Raw genomic sequence first — 20902 nt, 5'->3', positions numbered from 1 at the left:
TTGGTTCTGGTGTTCTGGTAAAACGGTGACCTTGGGGAGGTCAGTTTACCTTCCAGCAAAATACATAAGCCCACAGGGCAAGCTGAGGTTCTGTGCTGTGGTAAGGCCTGGCTTTACTCTCCTTTCTGGCAAAAGGCCACAGGGTGGACATAGAGAATGCCATGAGATGGGACACGAGGGTGGCAAGGAGTGAGCTCAGCTGCCAACCAGTGGCTTTAAGTGACCTAGCAGCAGATCTTTGAGATTCAGTACAGAAAGAGACTGAGACCAGAGAAGATAAATGCTGGTCAAGGTCACACAGCAATGAGGTACCAAGGCTGAGATTAAAAGCCATGTTGAGGGACTCCACATCTGGAGCTTCCTCCCTCTCCTATCTAACCTTGTAGGCTCAGGAGAAGCCAGGGCATGTACATGGTATTTTATAAGCCCGAATCTCTGTAATCCTCCCCTAACCCTGTAAACCCCATTTCTTATTCCCAGGCCTCATTGCATCTGCACTACAGGATCTGGGGCTCATTCTGGGTCCGGGGCTCCTGGTTAGATGTTAGAAGCCCTTAATGAAATGTCGGGAGGCCCTGGGAGGCCCTCCGTGTGGGTGGAGGAGGCAGCCAGTTTGGAGGGACCTGGAGACTGCTGCTGGTCCCTGTCACACTGCCTGTGGTCTGCTTTAGGATTACCAACAAGTTAGCCAGTGGGAGCACGGCCCTGTTTCCAGAAGGTTGCTCTGGGAATACCCACAGCCCTTAAGCCTTTTTCCAGTGGCTCAGGCTGGTTGATCAGATGAGCTCGATCTTGAGGCATTGGAATCCAGGCAAGGAGGTTTCCAGAGAAGTGACAGGTGGAGGTAGAGGAGTGTGGTAGGGTATTTGATATGTGTGTGTGTGTGTGTGTGGTTGTGGGATAAAATGAGGGCTCTGGGTTGTGACCACGTGAGAGATTTAATAGGGACACCATGGCAATCAGAATTGGCTTGGACATGCGGTCTCAGCTTGGGTTCCCCAGGAGAGGACCCTGAGATAAGGAGTCGAGTGCGGGTAGTTTATTTGGGAAGTGAGTGGGGGAAGCTCAGGTAGGGGAATTGGGATGTGAGATATGAAAGCAAAGGGAACCATTGTCAAGTGAGTCCCCAGCGTGTCTCACTGGGGACCTCTGGGACACTGTGTAACACACACTTCAGAGGTCCCCCATCATGGTGAGGGAGCTGGGGCAGGTGTACTCCAACTGCCATCTGTTGTTGGTTATGGGCTACACCTGAGAGTGTTAATTCCTGGGGGTGTTACTTCCTGGGGGTGTTAATTCCTGGGGGTGTTAATTCCTGGTGCTCTTGGCTGCTGCAGGCGCAGGCCCAGGCCGTGTGACTCTAGCCTCAGGTGCTGGCGCTGTGCATGGCAGTGGTCGGGAGGGGAGGGGCCCTGGCAGCGCGGACTACATCACGCCTAAGCCTGCCGTCTTGCTTTTCAGAACCAGCCTGCTTTGCTGAGCTCTTTGTTTGTAGGCCTTGTCTTCTGGGCTGCATGTATAAGCCGATTCCAGGCAGAAAACTCCTGCTGCCACTAGACCCATGAGCTCCTCATTTACTTCCTTGGATTCTGTGACCAGAACTCCAGCCCATTAATTTTCCCAAGACCTTCCTGGTAGAACTCAGGCTCTCCTTGCAGGATTGAGGGGCCTCACACCTGGGGAGGGCAGGGTTGGGGGTTACTGAGGACAAACCCATCTCCGGGGTCCTTTGGGCATGGCCACGGTGCATGATCGTTAGCTCCTCACCAGCTGAATTCAAAGCTAAGAGAGGTGGGGACAATTTCTGACACTAGAAGACTGCCGATCTCTCTGCAGGCAGGATTCTGTGTGGGTAAGAAGGTCGATTGCATTCTGTCCACTTCCCTCTGCAGGAAAGAAACCTCCCGTGGGTTAGTCTGTGCCCCTGGATGCCCCTGGGCCTTATGAGTCCAGATCAGAGTGGTGCCTCCATCCTGCTGTGAATTTCTCTCAGTCTCTTCACTACCAACTGGGACCTGAAATTAATTAATCAAATTTTTCTTGAGCACTATCTATATGCCCGATATTGTTCTGGGTGCTGAGGATACAGCAGAGAACATGAAGAGATGATTAGAATCAGAAGAGATGATTAGAATCACAGGTGTGTAGTGACAAAGCCAGGGGAGATCTTAAGGCAAATCTCATCATTTGTCAGAAGAGAAACATGAGGCTTAGAGAGGGCAAGAGAAGTCCTCAGGCCACACAACCAATAGGCAGCCTGGCTGGGAATTATGAAAGGTCAGAGGTAAGGGGCTTTGAGGTCACCGGGCCCTAAGTGCTCAGTTTTTAGAGGCAGAAACCAGTACCCAGAGGCAAAGGGTCACTCCAAGCTAATGGCACTGCTCTGCCTGCCAGTGGACAAACCCTCTCTCCCACATTTATCTCCCAAGGCAGAGCTGGGCTCTGATTTACTGATGGGAGAGTGTGTGTATGCATGTGCGTATGTGTGCGTGTGTGTAGAACCCTGGCATTAGGTAAACTGCTCTCACTGGGTACCTGGACAGGAGCTGAAGTACAGCCCCCATGTTCTCTCTACCTTGTGCATGCACACCTTATCTGTATCTTTGTACACATGTAAATGTACATGAGCATGCATGTGCCGAAGGTGTATATATGCATGCTGATGCTGCACACAAGAACATGGACATAAGTTCAAGGGGGCCATGCTTAACTGTGGGGGGACTATAGATCTCTTTCGGGACTTCCCTGGCCTACCTTTATCTCATTGCCTCTCCTGGACGCCCTTGCTTTGGTTCCCAGGCAGGGGGTTGTGAACAGGCCATCAGCTGGTGTGTATGTCCAGCCTGGGTTATGGCTGCCCCCATCCCTTCCAGGAGTCCTGAAGTGGGGGGCAGGGACAGGCCAAGGCTGGCCTGGAGCTCCGGGCTAATTTTCCCGGCCTCCATCGATCTAGCAGCTTCTCCTGAGTCTATTAGCAGTCCGAGAGTGAAAATATCCCCCATCGTGAGCCCTGACCTGAGACAGGGAGGAATCCATAGCAATTTGTTCAAACAGAGGAAAGCGGTTCCCTCTGATTTGTATTCCAATTTATTCCAGGCAGGAAGGGGGTCAGGGTGGGAGGGGGCGAACCCTGGCACTCTGGAACTGAGCCCAGGCCCATCCCCCATCACCCCCCATGCCAGCCAGGGTGGCAGCTGGCGCTCCCCATGGTTCCTGGGGGAGGGTGGGCCCCAGCAGGGGGACGGGAAGACAGGCCCGCCAGCCTTCCCAGCAGGCCCTGCTTGGCTGGAGAGATCAGTTGTGGATTTGGTTTTCACAAAATACAAAGCCGCCCACTTGGAGCCTCTCTCCCAGGCACTGGGGACTGTGCCAGGCGTGCGCTCACCCGCTGTGCCTGTGCCAGGGTGGGGGCTGGGCTGGGCGCATGGACACAGTGGCCCCAGCTGGGCTGAGTGGCAGGGGGTCTATTCTCTCTTGAAGCGCCCCCTCCTCCCCAGCCAGTCTTTCAGGAACAGAGTTGCTCAGGCTCAGATGGGACCTCGCACCCTGGAAAAGCTTCTACGCGGGCTAGAGCCCCTCACCGTGGGAGCCTTGAGCGGGTCTCCATGGCGCAGTGGGCACGCTTTGTTCCTGGGCTGAGCAAACTGGGGCTCACTGGTGGTCTAACCGGGAAGCCTCATTTGAGCTGACATTTATTAAGTACCTACTGTTTGCTGGGCGCTGGGCTAGTGCTGCCAAGTAGCCGGTCCCTAAAGGGTCCAGTCTTCCTCGAGTGCCTCAGTTTCCTCCCCGAAGCTCCCGCCATCCTCCCACAGCCTTCTGTCACCTCCCTCACCCATCTCTGTTCAGTCGTTCCCTTCCTCCTGAGAGTCACTTCTCCCTTCCAGCCAGGGTGGCCCTGATGAGGGTCTCAGGTCTGATGGCTCCGCAGCCCCCCTTTTCCAGAGGGACCCTATAAACAGGCTAGCTCTTTTTCTTCTGGGTCCCTTCCTTTGGCCCTACCTCACCCTCCCCGCCCCACCGGGACCCAGGCCTTTGCAGAGGTGGCACCATGGCAACCCCAGAGGAGGATTCTGGGAAGGGTCAGCCGTGGTCCTGCAGCCCTAGCTCACTGCTTCTTTCCTTCTTTTGTCATCCCCCAGGGAGGGGAGTAAGCAGAGAAGCTCTTCACACTGAGGTGTCAGTGACTAGCAGCTCTGAGATCAGCAGTGGCACATGACTTGCCAGGCTCCATGACACCACCAAGGTCTAATTTCAGAAGCAAGCAACTAAATATATCAAAGTCATGAATAATCATCTCTGGCTCAGGCGGAGTGTAGGGAGGCAGTGTGGCCTGAAGGGTAGGGATAGAGGCTTCTGCACCCGATCTGGGTTCAAGTTCTGCCTTAGCCACTCCCTGGCTGTGTCATCTTGGGGAGATTATGCCCCATGCCTCAGTTTCCCCGTGCACAAGATGGTGATAATAATAATAGCCCCTTCCGCAGGGGGCTGTGGTGAAGAGGAGACGGGAGACTCGTGGAAAGCCATTCTTAGCCCAGTGCCTGGCATGTGGGGAGCAAATGACCCAGCCATTCAGAGGAGGACCTGCCTCCCGACGGATCCAGCACCCGGGTTTGGCTCGGGAAGCTAAGTCACAGAGGCTGCCACCAGGGAAGTAACATGTGAGGCTCTGGGTATAGGCATGTGGCACAATATTGGGGGAAAGGGAGCAAGACCCAGAGCCTGGTCCAGGAGAAAGGGTGACAGAAGTCCAGCCCTCCGTCCATTTTCCCTTGGGGGAGTTTAGAGCAGGAACGTTCCCTTTGAGCTACTTTACGGTGGGAGGCAGGTGGGTTCGCACCCGGCTCTTTGCGGCCACCCCTGCCACCGCCCATTCCAGGCCTCACTTTCCCCCTCACAGGCGGGCCCTCCTTCCTCATCCGCAGCCCCGAGGAGCCTCTTAATGGCAGTGACATTTCTGTGCCTGGCTGTGATTGAACTCTGGTCCAATTGGCCTCCCTACCCCCAAGTACTTCATTTTTCTCCCCCAACCTGCTGGGTTTCAAGTCATTTACAAGTTGTTCAGAGGCTCAGCATTATAATCAGATCCTACAGTGCATACCACTTATATGGTTTCTAAAAGTTTTAGCCTAAAAAGGAGAGAAACCCTTCAGTGATGGAGAGAAAAATGATGAGAATAATTAAGCAGGGGGGCAGGTATGGCATTTCCTGACTTAAAAATAGGCCCGATGCTAAAGAAAATATGTTCCTAAACGTCATTCTTCTTGAATTGACTCTTGGGGGAAAAAAAGATTGTTCATCGCTTTCAGGGGTATAACATGGTTTCCCTCCCAGGGGTGTTCACCTTCTGAAAGGGACACAGAACAAACAAGTGACAGTTTAATATGCCAGGTGTTGAAGAGTGTTAGGCAGAACACTCAGAGCAGGGAGAGGGATTGAGAGGGATGGAGTGCAGGCGGGCATGCTGTCTTAAATAGGTGATCAGGGAAGTGATGGGGTGAGCTCTGGGAATCTGGGGAGGCGCAATCCACAGAGGGAGCTGCAAGTGCAAAGGCCCTGAGGTGGCTGAGGGCGTGGCCTACTCGAACAACTGAAAGCAGGGTGGCCACAGTGGGGAGGAGGGCAGAGAACGTAAGGTGGGGATGGGAGCAGGTGACAGGGGTGTGGCAGGCTATTGAAAAAGAGTTGGCTTTGACCCCAAGTGAGTTGTGAGCCGTGGTTGAGTTTTGAGCAGAGGAGGGATGTATCTGATTGTGTGCTGTCAAGGGATCTTTGTGGCTGCATGTGGAGAACAGACTGTACCAGGCAAGGGAGGAAGCAGGGTAGACCCACCAGGAGGCTGCAGTAATATTCCAGGCAGGAGAGGCGGTGGCTCAGGGTTCAGGGTCAGGATCAGGTTTGAAGGTGGAGCTGAGAGGGCTCACTGGTAGACTGGGAGTGGGTGTGGAAGGGGAGGTCAGGGACGGCTCCTAGATTTCTGGCAGATAGTCAGCAGGGGACAATGTGTTTTCACTAAGGGGTGGGTGAGGAGTGGCTCTCAGGCTTTGGGGATGTTGGGGGCATGAGGGCTATCCTGAAGTCAGTGGGTGAAGGCGCAAAGCTAATCAGGCTCTCACATCTGGCTCCCTGGTTTTAACCTCAGGCCAACCCTCCTGAGTTGGGGTGCAGGCCTGGCCTGGAGGGGCTCTGCAGATGCAGCTTTAAGAGGTTTCGAGCAGTCAGTTTGTGACACCCATAATCCCGCCCCCACAGCTGGGTGGGGTGATATCCAGGAACCGCCAGTGGCCTGGGGTGGGGGGATCAGAATGCTGCCTGGTGGTGGTAGACTCCCCAGAAATACTGTCCTTCCTTCCCCTGCCCTCTGCCCTGGGGTCTAAGGCCCCACCCGCTCTCAAGCTGCAAGATTGATTTTGCTTTCAAGGTTGTTATTGTTATTATTACCCACTTAAACAACTTCATAGGGAAAAAAAAAAAGGAACCCGGTGACCATCAAACATCAGCCATTCATTCTAACTTCCCTGCCCATGCCTGTCAATATGTTTTTACATAGCAGTAAACAGTGGTCCGTTCTGCTTTCTTGGGTGACTTTATCTCCTACACACGTCTCCTGGTATTGACTCAGCCCTCAGACCTGTCACTTTAATGGCCTCAGGGCACCCCCTGCATTGACGCACTGGAGCCTGGTCACCATTTCTCCACTTGCTGGACGCTTGGGCAGGCGCCAGTTTCCCATTCTAAATAGCCCCGCCATGAATATCCTTATGTGAATTTCCTTTTCCTTTTAAATGATTTCTTCGGGGCCTGTTCCCCAAAGTGAGAGTGCCCAATAGGTCATGGCATAGGAACAGTTCGATGCTTCTCACTTTGCACTGCCAGGTTGTGCTACGAAACGTTTGAGCCAGGCCTAGCACAGCCCAGCGCAGCGCAGCCACAGTGGATTTTATCATTTTAATTTATTTTTACTGGTTTGATAGCTGTACGCTGGCCTGATTCTTAACTTCCAATTCTTACTTCCTGAAGCCACATTTGGGCCTTTCAGCTCCTAATGAGGCCTGATCTGTGCAGAACTTTACAGTTTACACGCCGCCTTTCTGGTGTGTCATCTCACTTAAGACACTATGAACCTAATATTACTGGTCTCTGCTTTATATGGTGAACTTGGGTTGAGTCAAGTTCAGTCCTGGAGTGGAGCCTTCAATCAGTACTTGCAGGTTTGGTTGGAAAGGACTCCCACCCACCTGCCACCATCCCTTTCTCTCTGAGGGCCCCGGGTCACCAGATGTTCACTTCAGCCCAAGTCCAGTGCCTCAGCCCTGTCTCCCCTTGGTTCCCACAGCCAGGCCTGTGCCAGGCCCTGTACTTCCAAGGGGCGGGGCTCGGAGGAAGCCACTGGGCTTTTGGGTCAGGTGGGCTTTGGGGTTCTTTGTCTCAGCAGAGCCACTGCTCCCTCCATTCCCTGGCCCAGGACTGGCCCAGACTCCATGCTCTGGGTTAGGGGCCTGGACCTGGCAGTATGGCTCTGGTTCCACCCAGGATGTGCCCCATCCTTAATGTTGGTCACAGGTACACTAAACGCTCAGGCTCCTAGGAACAGTCGGGGTCCTCATTGGACACTGCAGTGATGCTGCAACTCTTAGAGTCAGGGGACCTTCTCATGGCAGACACACCTGAGGTATGAGTTTCATTTTATTCTGCTCCTTTCTAACTGTACTTCTGGGCTATCTACAAGGCGGCTGTGCTGTGCATGGTAGGTTCCATTCTTACAGTGTTTAACACTCACAATAAGAAACAGTCATGCCCATTTTAGTCAGGAAACTGAGGCTCTGGACTAGAGGGTTAAATGACTTGTCCCAGACCACACAGCAGTTTCTGCAACAGCCTGGATGAGAACCTCAAGCCCATGGCCATGTCTCTTGCAGCCCTGCTCCTCCATGGACTTGGGTCAGTAGGTACGCTTTGGCACATGGGCACTAGGTCATAGCTAGTCTGGGTTGCTCTCAAGGCCCAGGGCCAAGTGAACTGCAGTGATGGGGTCCCCAGATAATGTACCCGATGTACATTATCTTATTTAATCCACACATTTCAGAAGCTATTACCACTACAGCCTCAGATGCAGTGCTATCCCCATTTTGCAGATGAAGAAACTGAGGCCTCAAGACATTAAATAAATGACTTGCCCAAGGTGATATAGTCATTAGGTGAGAGATAGAGCCCTACCTCCTGCCCCTCCCACCAGACTGTTGGGCAACCCCTCAGATTGGCAGTTCCAGCCCTGGATGAAGCAATGCCAACCTAAGCATGTGCCTCTCTGCTGTCTTCCTGAGTGTCCTGCCTGCACTGGTTAGAGCTGCCCTCATTGTTGAGAGTTTTGATCCCAGTGTTCTGGGGCCCACCAGGGAGAAAGTCCCTTTATCGTTTCCCCCAGGGGGCCTCGGAGTCCTCATTTACAGGGCTGTCCCAGTGGCCTGGCCTGACATCTACACGTGGCGGGTAGATTGGACTTCCACTGATACTGACAACCAGGAGTCTATGAGCGTAACCTGGCACTCTCAAAGCCTGTGTGCCTTCTGGTGAGGCCAGGATGTGGGTGCAGTGGTGCCGAACATTCCTAGGGACTGGGGCACAGATGGACTGGCCGCCACTCTCAGCAGAGGAGGGCTGCCAGGAGTGCCAGGCTCTGCCAGGATTGTCCGGCTCTGCAACTGGGCCCAGCCCTGTAAACAGTACCAGGCTGGGCAGGTGGCAGGGGGCCCTGCATCTGACCGCGTGAGAGCACAGCGAGGTTTTATGTTCCATTACGGTGACAGGGTGGCAGCCTGTGCACTGACCCTTTCACTGTGCCTGCTCTCCACACTCAGTGACAGCACCCTTGTACCTGGAAGTCAGCAACACATACACTCGGGCTGGAGAGAGATTTTTGCAGCCAAAGGGCAGGTCGGCTGAATAGGGGTTTGATTTGGATGAGCAAAGAAGCCCTTGCAGTGGAGAGCAGACTAGCGTGGTCTGCGGCCAGGGGCGGGCAGAGCTTCAGTGATGAGCGCTGGGCCTCACTGGGCTCTGCATCCTCGCACTGAGGGCAGGATAGTCACACGATAGGCGCTCAGGAAATGTCACAGAGGAATCGGTGGATCAGTGGCACGTTAACAGGCGACCGTGTGTGTCCTGGATGGTTGGGAGGCCGGGGAGCGAGAGGGAGGATGGTCCAATTGGCTTGAATGGAGGCCTAATGACCTGAGAGGATGTCCAGGGGCGGACAGAGCAGAGTGTGCTGTGTGTCCCCGCCAGATGACCGGCGGGGAGGCGAGGCCGGAGGAGATGGTTAGGATGGTGGGACTGTTTCAGACTCATTTTCCCATCATAGAATTGGAGCCTCCCCAGACCTGGAGTGCTCCCGAGAAGTCAGCCTGCCCATCCTGGCCGGCCGAGAACAGAGGACAGGCTCAGCCAGCATGGTCGGTGGGGAGGCCAGGGCAAACCCCGCTGTGGCGAGCACAGAGCGCAGGGCTCATCTGTGGTCCCTGGCCCACAGGGGAGGCGCATAACATCATCCCTGGCAGGAGGAGGCCCGGACGGAGCCCCTCAGGCGCCTGCCCCGAGAACTTCCTCCCAGACCCCGCCGCCATTCTCTGAGCAGCTAATTAAAAGAGAAAAGGCTGTTAATATTTCAGCACTGTTAACCACATTAAATTATTGTGTCCATTTGCATTACAGGCATAAAAGGATCGATAAACGTACATACCAGGAACTGGGAGGGCGAGGGAGGGACAGACAGTTTGGAAAGGTGCTGCATGGGATCGTCGCACCAGTGACTCCGTCCTGCGTGTCCTCAGCACTGTGTGAACACTTGGGAACTGGAAATGCATGGGACTGAGCGCAAAAGTCAGAGAGTCAGACAGGCTCCCCACCAGCAGGGAGTCCGGACAACTTACTTAACCTTGCTGAGCCTCAGCTTCCTCATCTGACAAATGGGAACAATAATAGACTTGTTATGAGCAATAAATAAGATAATAGACATAAAACACTCAGCACAATGTTGGCACAGAGTAAATTGTTATACTGTGTGTATATTGTTATGCTACTGTTATGGCGGGGAGACCTGAGACATGACTCCAGCTCACAGCAGTCCCTCTCTGCTTCCTTTCCGCCTCTCCGCAGGCCTTTATCCCAGCTCTTCCAGACTATATGCTTCCCTAGGACAGGGCCTGGTGCCGTAGCTCCCGGTACCCCAGCACCAATCTCAGCCCCCACACTCAGGATTTGTTGGATGGCTGTCCGATGGAAGCTGGGAACAGAACACAGATCCTGAGTCCATGGTGCCTGGCCCAGGACGCTCCGCGATGCTCGAGGGAGGGGTGAGGGTGGTGGTACTTGCAGAGAGAGCCAGCTCCGGGTGGGGAAGTCCGCAGCCACCCTTCTCCTTTTCCCTCCTTGCCCTCCCCCCACTCTGCTCTGTCTGGAAGTTTCCCCAGCCTGCAGACACACTTCCCCTGAAGGAGTCAGGAGGGGGGAGCAAGACAGCAGCCCCTGCTTGGCTACGACTGACCTTTTCAAACGTGGGTTGGGAGGAAACCTGAAGGAAAGCTGATGGGGCTTTAAATTCAGGTTTTCCATGCATTTTGCTGCCTGCCTGCCATGTTTGGCTCTACATGCACTGTTGCACCCGCATGCACTTGACAGCACCCCCTACCGCTTGGCTAGCAGCCTCTTGGCTGGAAATTCTCTTATGGGGGTGAAGTCCTTGATGAAATTCCCCCTTCTAGGTTCCAGTGAGAATTCTCTTCGGAAGCCCAGTGGGCAAGTCGGAACTAGCCGTTACGTGAGTCCTGAGAGTGCGGCTTGCCCACTGGGCCTGCCTGGTGCCACAGTCCCCACCCGCACCTACAATCTGAGGTGTCTGCCTTTGGGGGAAGAAAAGAGTGAGTTGATTGGCGAGAAGCACTCTGCTAGGGACTCGCTATTTCAGCCTCAGCCTTCCTCATGATGAAGTTGCCCCATGGTGACATCTCTTATGCTACTTGATGTCCTCGGCCAAGGGACTGGCGTGTGGTGTGCGGTGGGCTATGTGTTACTTGACTCCACAGCCTTAGTTTTGTATTGAGCATTGAATCAGCAGTTTCCCACTTGTTATATACAACACTTCTGTTTCTCAAATGCTAAGAGATACTCTGAAGAAAGGGCTTTATGGTCAAATACATTTGGAAAGCATTTGATTAAACCAAGTTAACGGGTGTGTTTACTGCAGGACTTTTCAGAGCCTTTAATAATATCCTCTTGTGTGCTGAGACTCTGAGGTGAGAAGAGGCAGTGTTATTTGGCAGTGGACTATTGATGAACACTTTATGGCACACAGGTTGGGGGACACAGTTTTCCTTTCTCATGGGGGTTTATTGAAAGAGCCCGGAGTGAAATAGGAAAAGTCTCATACACCAGAGTCAGGGAAACACACTTGGTTCCAAAATCCTTTCCTGTTTTCTGTCCACCAATGTGATATCAAGCAGCGATGATCAAATCCTGCATTGCTCCGAAATTCCCGGGAACCTGTTACAAATACAAACTCCGAGGCCCACACCTGGAGAGGCGAGAGCTGGCAGTGCCATGCGGGCCTGGGAATGTGCTATGACAAGCTCCCTTGGCAACACGAGGCGGGGTGAGGGAGTCCGAGGATGACTGGGACAGTGAACTGAGTTCCAGGTTACCAGGTGGAAGGCCTGGGTTTGAGTCCCAGCTCTGCTACTGTCCTGTGTCAGTGAGTGATGTGGGCATTTCCCTCTCCAGGCCTCCGTTTCCTTCTCTGCCAAAGGAGGCTAATTAGGACTTGCCCTTTTTGCCTCTCAGACTGAGGCGAGGATCTTGCAAATATACAGTGGACCCCGGGAATGCACCAGCCCTTGTCATCTGTGGCAGAAAAGCCAGGGTCCTGTCATGCAGGCTTCAGGTCCTGGGCAGGTGGGTTCCTGAGAGGAGTGCAGGATCGCTTTTGAAATAAAGTGCTGGCTGGCATGGTACCAGACACTGTTGTAAACACTTTACCTGAGTTTACATATTTATTTCTCACAAAACCCCTATTTTACAACTGAGAAAACTAAGGCTTAAGTAACTTTCTGAAAATCACAAAATAACTTGCTGAAAGCTAAGTGTGGGTTAGGGTAAGAGGGGTGCTCAGCGAAGGGGCTGCCCTCTCCCTTGTTCGCCAAGCCCTCTGAAGCCCTGCAAAACCCTCCACAGGAGTCTTGAACATGTTCATGAATCATCCCTACAGGTTAAAGTCTGCGTTGGGTGTTTCCAGCCCGGGAGTGTAGAGGGGGCCACAGAGGGGCCCTCCTGTCCCCATCTCTCAATCCTGTATGGTCGTCCCAGGAGCTGTCACTTAGTGAGAGAGCACATACATACTGCTTGGACAGATGTTGTACACATATTGTCTTAAACCTCCACACCAGCCTGGGAGAAGGCATTATTGTTCCCATTTTACAAATGAAGAGGCTGAGGCTCAGAGAGATTAAGTAACTTGCCCAGTGTCACCCAGCTACTGGGTAGCAGAGCCAGGAATGCATCCCAGATTATCAGCTCTTTCCATCTGTCTAAACCAGGTCTCTCCTCTGCCCACTGTTCCTTGTCACATGCCCCTGCTTTAGAGTCATCTTAGCACTGAGCATACTCGGAAACCCTCCTGTTCATTTCTGTTCTCCAGTTTGCTATGGGTCTCCCCAAAGCTGCTCTTTCAGAGCTGGTCCTTGTTTGTGGTTCCTGACAGCCTCTTCAGCACCCCGGACAGCGCCAGCCCCCAGCGTTTGTTGTTCCACAGCCTGAATGAAGGGATTATTGTCACGGTGCCTCTTGACAGGGCCCTGGCCTGGTTGCCTTTGGAATCAGAAGATGCTGCTGTGGCAGTGCCGTCCCGGGGTGTGCGGAGGGGGGCTGAGGTTAAGTGGGACAGAGCCCCTTTGGGGACCTGCGACCCAGTGGGGGTTTCTGTTGGCTCAGGGTCAGAAACACAGTTCCAGACATTTCAGGGGTGAGCAAAGTGTGGGAGGCTGGCCCATGGTAACGGAACTCAGTGGGCGTGGGGGGTGGAGGGATGGACAAACTGAAATGCCAAGGTCAGGGGTTCTGGGCACGTTGCTGCTAGCCAGTACTCCTCCAGAAAGAGTGTGGACGCCTGGGAGAAGTCAGCCATGGGAAGGGGCTCATCAAGGAGGATTTCACAGCCTGGTAGGCAGACAAACAAGGACCCCGAATCTGATAGACACACAGATTGATGCTTTGTTGTTGTGCTGGGGGAGTGACCCATACAAAAACAAGATCATGCAGGTCAATCATGGGGCACTTCCTGGAGGAAGTTACACATTTTATGTACAGGTTTTATCTCACTTCTTTAGGGCAAGGACTCTGTGTTCACTCCCTGTGTCCCTTGTACCCTGATAAGCTCTCCCACATCCACTCTCTCCACCGTCAACTGCGAGCAGATAGGTGAACTTGGGGGGTCTTGCCCTCCTTCCCAGAGCCCTAACATTTGTGAGGTGGGACTGGTTTGCTTTTAGCACAGCGGGGCTTGACACTGAGGGAGGGACTGTGAACTTTTCCAGTTCAGTCATTTTCCCTGTGGGTTCCCCCAGCCCTGGGCACCGGGAGAGGTCAGGGAGGAGTCAGTTTTTGGAGAACTCCCAGGCCCCCTGGGAGAACTTCTGTTCCTTGGAGAAGAGGCTGGCACAGGCTTAGGGAGCAATGAGGGAAAATTAGCAGGGCTTTGGGTAAAGGGAATGTGTAGTCTGTGGGGTTGGGGGAATCTTAGGTTAAGTTCTCTAAGGTGGTTGGGGTGGGTAAAATGCTCTCAGGAGAAACTAAGGGGGCAAGGGAAGCAGCTGGGCAAAAATGTGGTTCAGCTGACTTAGCCTCAGCCTGTTCCTGGGGATCCGGGGTTGAGGAGGGCCCTGGAGTATGAACAACACCACAGTCATCCCATCTTGAGGCAAGAGGCCTTGGCATTTGCACCCATGTTTGTCAGTCATTGTATGTGAATATTGGGGAAGAGGGTGACCTCCTAGGCGTTTCTGGGCCAGGTCGCTCCCACTGGCTAAGGGCACTTCCCTGGGGAAGGTGAGCTCTGTGCACCCAGCAGCTACCACTCAGAGCAGCTGGGGATGGACCCACCGGCCAGATGCAGGAAGCTGGGTGGAGCACCAGCAGCCTCCAGGGGCTGCTAAAACAGTGATGCTCACCGAGTGATAACCGGTCTGTATGGGTTACAAAGCCCCTCACCCTCACCATCTCATCGGAGAGCACAGATCTCTTGCAAGGGGGGTGGGATGGGGAAGAGCTGCCCCTTTCCTGAGTTTCTGGCCTCTCTGGTTCTGGCCTGGGGGCTCTGGGAGGATTCTTTCTTGAGCTCGATAGGGTCAGGCCTCTGAAGAATGACCTGGAGAGGTCTGGGCTGACCCCTTTCTCTGACATACCCAGGAGAGTGTCAGACTCCTTTTGGACCTGGTGCCTCTAGTCTGAACCTCCCGCTTTTTGCCAGCTCCAGCCCAGGCCCAGATTGTCCACGCGGGCCAGGCGTGTGTGGTGAAAGAAGACAACATCAGTGAGCGCGTCTACACCATCCGGGAGGGCGACACCCTCGTGCTGCAATGCCTTGTCACCGGGCACCCTCGGCCCCAGGTAAGCCCCCATCCAGCCTGTGCGGCCCCTCCTGCCCTCCCCTCCTTCCTCCCCTCCCCCCCTCTGGGATCAGAGCTTGAGAACCCGCAGCAGGCGTTGGGGACTAGAGGCGACAGCAGCAAATACACAGAAGACAGGAGATGGGGCTGGAGCAATAGCTGGAAAATGAACTCTGTGGGGAAGGGCTGGAGGCTGCAGCCTTATTCACCTGAAAACATTGATGGCCAAGGGGAAAAACAATATAGTTGTTCGATTCCACTCCATCCCTCGTGTCTGTGAGCAGACACATCCTCAGATGCACCTTCAGCCACCGTTTGAGGCCGTGTGCCAAGCACTGTGCTAGGGGCTTTCTCCAGTGTTTTCTCTTTGGCTCCTCACCACTATGCTGTGAGGAAGGCATTCATGCCCCCATTTTACAGCTGAGGAAATTGAGGTTCAGGGAGGTTGGGTGAACTCCCAAGGTCACACAGCTCTTGTGAAGGTGGAAGCAGAATTTGAATCCAGAACCAGTGTTCTCTGTAGCTTGGCACACTTCCTCCCAGGGTGTCCGTCTTTGGATTGGGGGCTCCAGGAATTAGCAGCAACATATAATACCACCTTTACTGCAGGAGGCTTCCAGGAGGCAAGCCCTTCACTCTTGAGATTAAAGGACTCAAAGCAATTAGAAAGCAACAGATGCTGAGAATCTGGAAATGCCAGGTGAATTTTGTCCCAGACCAACTGAATGATTCAGACAGGAGGTGTAGGCAGGTTATCACCGCGAGCTGATGGGAGGAGGCAGGGGCGGGGGGCTGCAGGGATGGGTGGAATTTGCCGGTGAGTTGCTGTGACCTTTAAGAGCAGCAGAAAAGGTTTCAATTGGATCCTAGGAAGGAGAGTGAAATGCGAAATCCCTTTTTCAGGATAATTTTGGCAACAGAGATGGCTTTAGTAGGTTTGCCCTTGAGACAGGCAGATGGACCAGGAAACCCCCAAAGACTCTCTCAGCCTGACACTCTGATCACTGCTTGCTCCTTCTCAGGCTTGTTCAGAAGTGAAAGCAATGCTGCCAGCCTTCAGGCTGGTGTTTGTGTCAGATGTGACTATCAGGGATGGCTCTCCCGACGCCAGGGAGGCAGCTGGGCCATCTTCCCCTGAGGCTGCACTGGCCATCTGTGTGTGCCCCCTTGTGCATCACGTGGTCGAGTCATCTGTGGTGTGGCTGTGCGCACATACAGTTTTCTGTTTCCATCCTCGGTTTCATTGTTTTTCCTGCTACCTAGGCTCAAACCCCGGCGCTCGTATTTGACTATGTCCCATCTCATTCCCCACACACAGCCAGCCTCTGAGGCCTTTCTTTTTCTGCCCTTGCATGGGTCTCTCTATTCCTCATCACTCCTCCAGGTCACACCTTCAGTCCTGTTCCCTGGCCCACACAGTAGACTCTAACTGGCCTTCCAAACCTCCTCCTCCAATCCATTCCTGCACCCTGGTCCCAGAATCCTCATTCTCCAGCCTGCTACATCATATCACTCCCCTGCTCAGCATCCTTCGATGGCTCCCTATTACCTACCAGACCCAGCTGAGGCTCCTGGAGGTAGAACTGACGACCTCCCACAATCTTGCCCCCACCTGCCTTTTTTGTCTCATCTCCCACCACCATCCTTCTCACACCCTGTGCTCCAGTCAAACTTGCCCAACTATACCTGGTTCATTCCTGCTTTACCCACCGCTACTCACCTCTCCTGAAATGCCTCCTAGTTCCTTTTTCCACCCATTTTATTACAACAGATATTTATTGAGTACCTGCTATGTGCCAAGCACTGTGGTGAGGCCCAAGGATACAGCTACGTTTCCTGTTGTCATGAGCTTCTGGTCTCATAGGGGAGCAGTAGCATCTCATGGCCCACTTGTGATCGGGATGAGGGACTGAGTGGGCATGGAATTCTCCACTCCAAATATCAAGAGACAAGGAATCCCTAGGGCCAAAATGAAGAAGGAATCTATAGCGATGGTAGTGAGCAGAAGTTGAAGAACCTGGAGCTTGGAGGGACCTGGACTACTTGGACCTCTGGGTAGTAGTATTAAAGCACACATGGAGGGGGTATGAGTTGAGGCCACAGGGCTGTCTATGGCCAGGAGCTGGGACTGGACTCTTACCTAAAGCTGGAAGCTTGACAAGAATGGCACTGCCTATAAATGGGGACCAGAGACCTCTGTCCCACTGCCCAGAGTCACAGCAGGGAGCAGACTATCTGCTTCAGGATGTGGGTGCAAACAGCCACCTATGAGAGAACAAGACCCTAAACCTGTCTGTGTCTTGCACTATCCAAGTGGTGAGGAAACTGTAAGCTGAGAAACTAACATAAAAACTGGTTGGAACCTGTGAACCCATGTATCTTGGACATAGGCAACCAAACCACGGACAGGCCTAGCAGGGCCTAAGTGGGACTTCTGTGAAAGATAATTCCCACTAATTACAAACCTGTGGAGTAAAATTTTAAAACTCATCTAAAAATACAGTGTCAGGCTTGGCCAGGCGTGGCTCAGCGGTTGAGCTTCAACCTAGGATCTAGGCGATCAGGGTTCAATTCCCGGTCAGGGCACATGCCCGGGTTGCGGGCTCAATCAATGACTCGTCATTGATGTTTCTGTCTCTCTCGCTCCCTCTCCTTTCCTCTCTCTGAAATCAATAAAGATATACTTAAATAAATAAATAAATAAAATAAAAATAAAAATACAGTGTCAGGAAAATCCATGTCTGAGGAAACAGATAATAGAGCAATTTGAAAGAATATTTAAAATAAATGTTTAAAATGTTTAAAGAGATAATGAAAGACATATAATCTACAAGACAGGAGATTATAACTCCTGATCAGTTAGATTTGAAATAAGAGCACATAGAAATCCTAGAAAACAAAACAAGTTTTTGAAAAATTAGGCTTTTATACCAGAGAGATAACTAAACAGAAAATTAATGAATTAAACTCTAGACCTGAGGAAATCAGCCACAATGCAGACTAGAGAAGACAAAGAGATGGAGATGTGAAAAGGAACTTGGGAGACAGGAGGATAGGCTGAGAAGCTACAACGTAAACTTAGGTATTCTAGGAGAGACGAGATACCTGAGAGGAAGCAATACTCAGAGAATTAAAAACTGAGAATTTTGTAGACTTGAAGAAAGGTATGAACCCTCAGAAGGATAAAGCAAACCATGTCCTAGGCAATATGTAAACAAACCCCATCTAGATAATCATGTTAAAATGACAAAAGCAAATGCAAAAAGAAAAAAATATTTTCATTGCCTTGGTCTTTCTCCAAAGCACCCTCTGGTCTAAGTGTGGATTACCTGGAACTGCCTGTGTCCCTCCCCAAGTTTTCTCTGCTCTAAGTCCAGGAGGGTAGAGTTGAGTTGTCAAGCGGATGAGAGTAGCAACATTCTGGCGTGCAACCTAGTTCTCCCAGCCTCTTTGTTTTTATGACCTATGGCCTGACCTAGTCACCAGGATCAGGGCCCTTGCCCTGTCTCTGTAACAAGCAATCCTCAACTTTAAGACGCAAGATTCCCTACTTCATCCTGTGGTCCTTAGGATTTAGTAATCAGGAACGGATGAGTTTTTCTTAAACCTCTGGTACTTTGAATAGTAGCTCGTTTCCTGTGTGATCCTTGATAGCGTTGAGTAATTTAAGGCAATGTTAATAATAATAGCTATTTGTTGGGTGACTCATACTTTGTTTCTAAACATCACAGTGACCCTGCAAAGTGGAAGAAATATAATCTAGATAATGGAAGAAATATAATCTAGTGAGTTTATGCTACATACTAGTTATAGTTATCTATTGCTGCATAACAAATGCTCCAAAATTTAGGGGCTTTAAACAAACACTACTGTCTCATAGCTTCTGTGGGATAGGAATCCCGGAGTGGCCGAGCTGGCTGGTGCTGGCGCAGGGTCTCTCACCAGGCGGTAGTCACTTGAGGACTGACTGGGGCTGGAGGATCCCCTTCCAAGCGGACTTCCGTGGCTGCTGACCCGAGGCATCCCTTCCTCCCCTGGGGGCCTCTCCACAGGGTTGCTCATGGCAGCTGGCTTTCCCCAGAGCAAATGACCCTAGAAAACAACCAAGGTGGGAATCACAGTCTTTTATAGCCTGATCTTGGAAGTCACATACCATCACTCCTTCCGTATTCTGTTGGTCACACAGACCATCCCTGGTACAGAGAGAGAGGGGACTACAGAAGGGTGGGAATGGGGGGGGCAGGAATCATTTGGGGCCGTCTTGGAGGCTGGCTGGCTCCCACCTATACCTCTTGCACCGATGAGAAATCTGAAGCCGAGAGAGGAGTAGGATCAGTCTTCCAGGCACTAAGTATACATTAATTTAATCCTTCCAGTAACCCTAGGAGGTGGGGGGCCATATTCTCCATTTTACTGATAAGGAAAGGAAGGCCGGAGAGGTTGGGAAACTTGCCCACAAATACATGCTCGTAACCCCCGCACATACTGCCTTCGTCAAAGCCTCGCCCATCTGACCCCCGACTCCCCAGGCTCTCGGGTGACGCGCCCACCCGGCCTGCACATTCCCACAAGTCTGTCCCGGCCAGTTTCCTAGGCCTGTAAATGCCCCCATGTGAGCTGGGGAAATGCCCCGGGGCTGCAGGGAAGACACACTGCAGGCTTCAGCCTGGAGCCCCCTCCCCCTCCCCTCCCACCCCTCCCCCTCCCCTCCCCTCCCCCTCCCCTCCCCGGCGGGGTCTGAGTCCGCCCCCCCCCCCAGGTGCGCTGGACCAAGACTGCGGGCAGCGCGTCCGACAAGTTCCAGGAGACGTCCGTGTTCAACGAGACGCTGCGCATCGAGCGCATCGCGCGCACGCAGGGCGGCCGCTACTACTGCAAGGCCGAGAACGGCGTGGGCGTGCCCGCCATCAAGTCCATCCGCGTGGACGTGCAGTGTGAGTCGGCCCCTCCCTGCCTCCCGGCCGGGGCGGCCCCGTGGGCGCAGGGGGGAGGGGGAGGGGGGTGGCGGGGCGGGGCCGCGGGGACCGACACCTCCGTGGAGCGCAGCGGGGACCTCCCCTCCTCCGTGCTGGAGAGGGCGTCGCCGCTGCCTCTCCGCTGTCCCTCCGCTGTGTGCTACCCGGTACCGCTCTCCCATTCCCATCCGCAACCCCAGGTGCACCGCGCGGCATCCCTGCAAAGGGGTCCGGAGGGCAGGGCAGGTTGGATTATACGCATGCCACAGATGAGCAAACTGAGGTACCAAGGGCTCATGACTCGCTCGTGAGCACAGGCCTCTTCGTTATGGTCCAGTGCCCTTCCCATAGTACTTTATGCCTCTGCTTTTGCCCCAGGGCAGCTCCGAAACTTCCTTACCCTACCGTAGGCGGGAGCAAGCTGCCCTCAGTCCTTGCTGCTGCTTGAATGGGAAGCCCCTAGTCCCTGCCTGCCCTCCATGGATAGTCCCTTAACCCCCAGAGGCTATCTCCCTGCTTGCCACCCGCCTCTGTGCCTATCCAGGCTGACCCAGGTCCCCAGCACCTGTGGGGCCAGGCCCAAAGGCCTCTCTTATACCATCTTAATGTCTACAATGAAACTACCCATTAAATATGCCTCACACTTCCCCAGTGGAGCCTGATAGAGTGGTGAGCAATGGAACCCCAGACCCTCTCTTCTGTCCCCCATCAGCCCCAGGGGCCTGCCAAACCCTGGGGCTGAGGGTCATTTCTCTAGCTACTGGTGTTGGAAGGGGCTGGCAGGCATGCCCTGGACTTCACCAATGCCCACCTCTGCCCACAGCCTTGGTAATGATTTCTATCTCTGTGGGCTGTGGAAGGACAGGATATTGGGATGTTGAAATAGCTATTGTAGGATGTTTGAATGTGGAATGTTGGTGCCTTTGGCTCACAATCCTGATTGCACATTAGAATCTCTAGGAGATCCTTTTAAAAAATACTGATGTCTGAGTCCTATTTTCAGAGACTCTGATGTAATTGATTGAGGGTGGGGCCCTGACATTGGGATTTTTTTTTAAACTGAGGATTAGCTTACATTCAGTAGAATGCACTAATCTTCAGTGCACAGTTTAATGAATTCTTATATGTATAGTTGCATGGGTAAACATCATCCAGTTCAAGAGAATTTCCAGGACCTAGAAAGTTTCCTCATGCCCCCTCCCAGTCAGTAATCTTCTTAGAGACAATCTCTCTTCTGACTTGTGACACTGTTAATGAGCTCTTCCAAGCATCAATATTAAAAAGAAAATCTCC

At 52.9% G+C, this 20902-nt stretch overlaps 1 protein-coding gene across 3 annotated transcripts in view; it reads left to right on the top strand.

Moving 5' to 3' along the window:
* MDGA1 (MAM domain containing glycosylphosphatidylinositol anchor 1) overlaps positions 1 to 20902 on the top strand; it is a 55455-nt gene that overhangs the window by 11768 nt on the left and 22785 nt on the right. For all 3 annotated transcript variants that reach the window (XM_081140564.1, XM_081140562.1, XM_081140563.1), the window contains exons 2-3: positions 14516 to 14655; positions 19414 to 19588. In XM_081140564.1, coding sequence (XP_080996690.1) covers positions 14516 to 14655; positions 19414 to 19588 — 315 coding nt within the window. The remainder of the gene's footprint in view (positions 1 to 14515; positions 14656 to 19413; positions 19589 to 20902) is intronic.

This window comes from Miniopterus schreibersii (genome assembly GCF_964146895.1).
Source record: "Miniopterus schreibersii genome assembly, chromosome: 6".
Lineage (NCBI taxonomy): Eukaryota > Metazoa > Chordata > Mammalia > Chiroptera > Miniopteridae > Miniopterus > Miniopterus schreibersii.
Note: the sequence above shows the minus strand (reverse complement) of the source record. Positions and strands in the feature narration are given on the sequence as shown.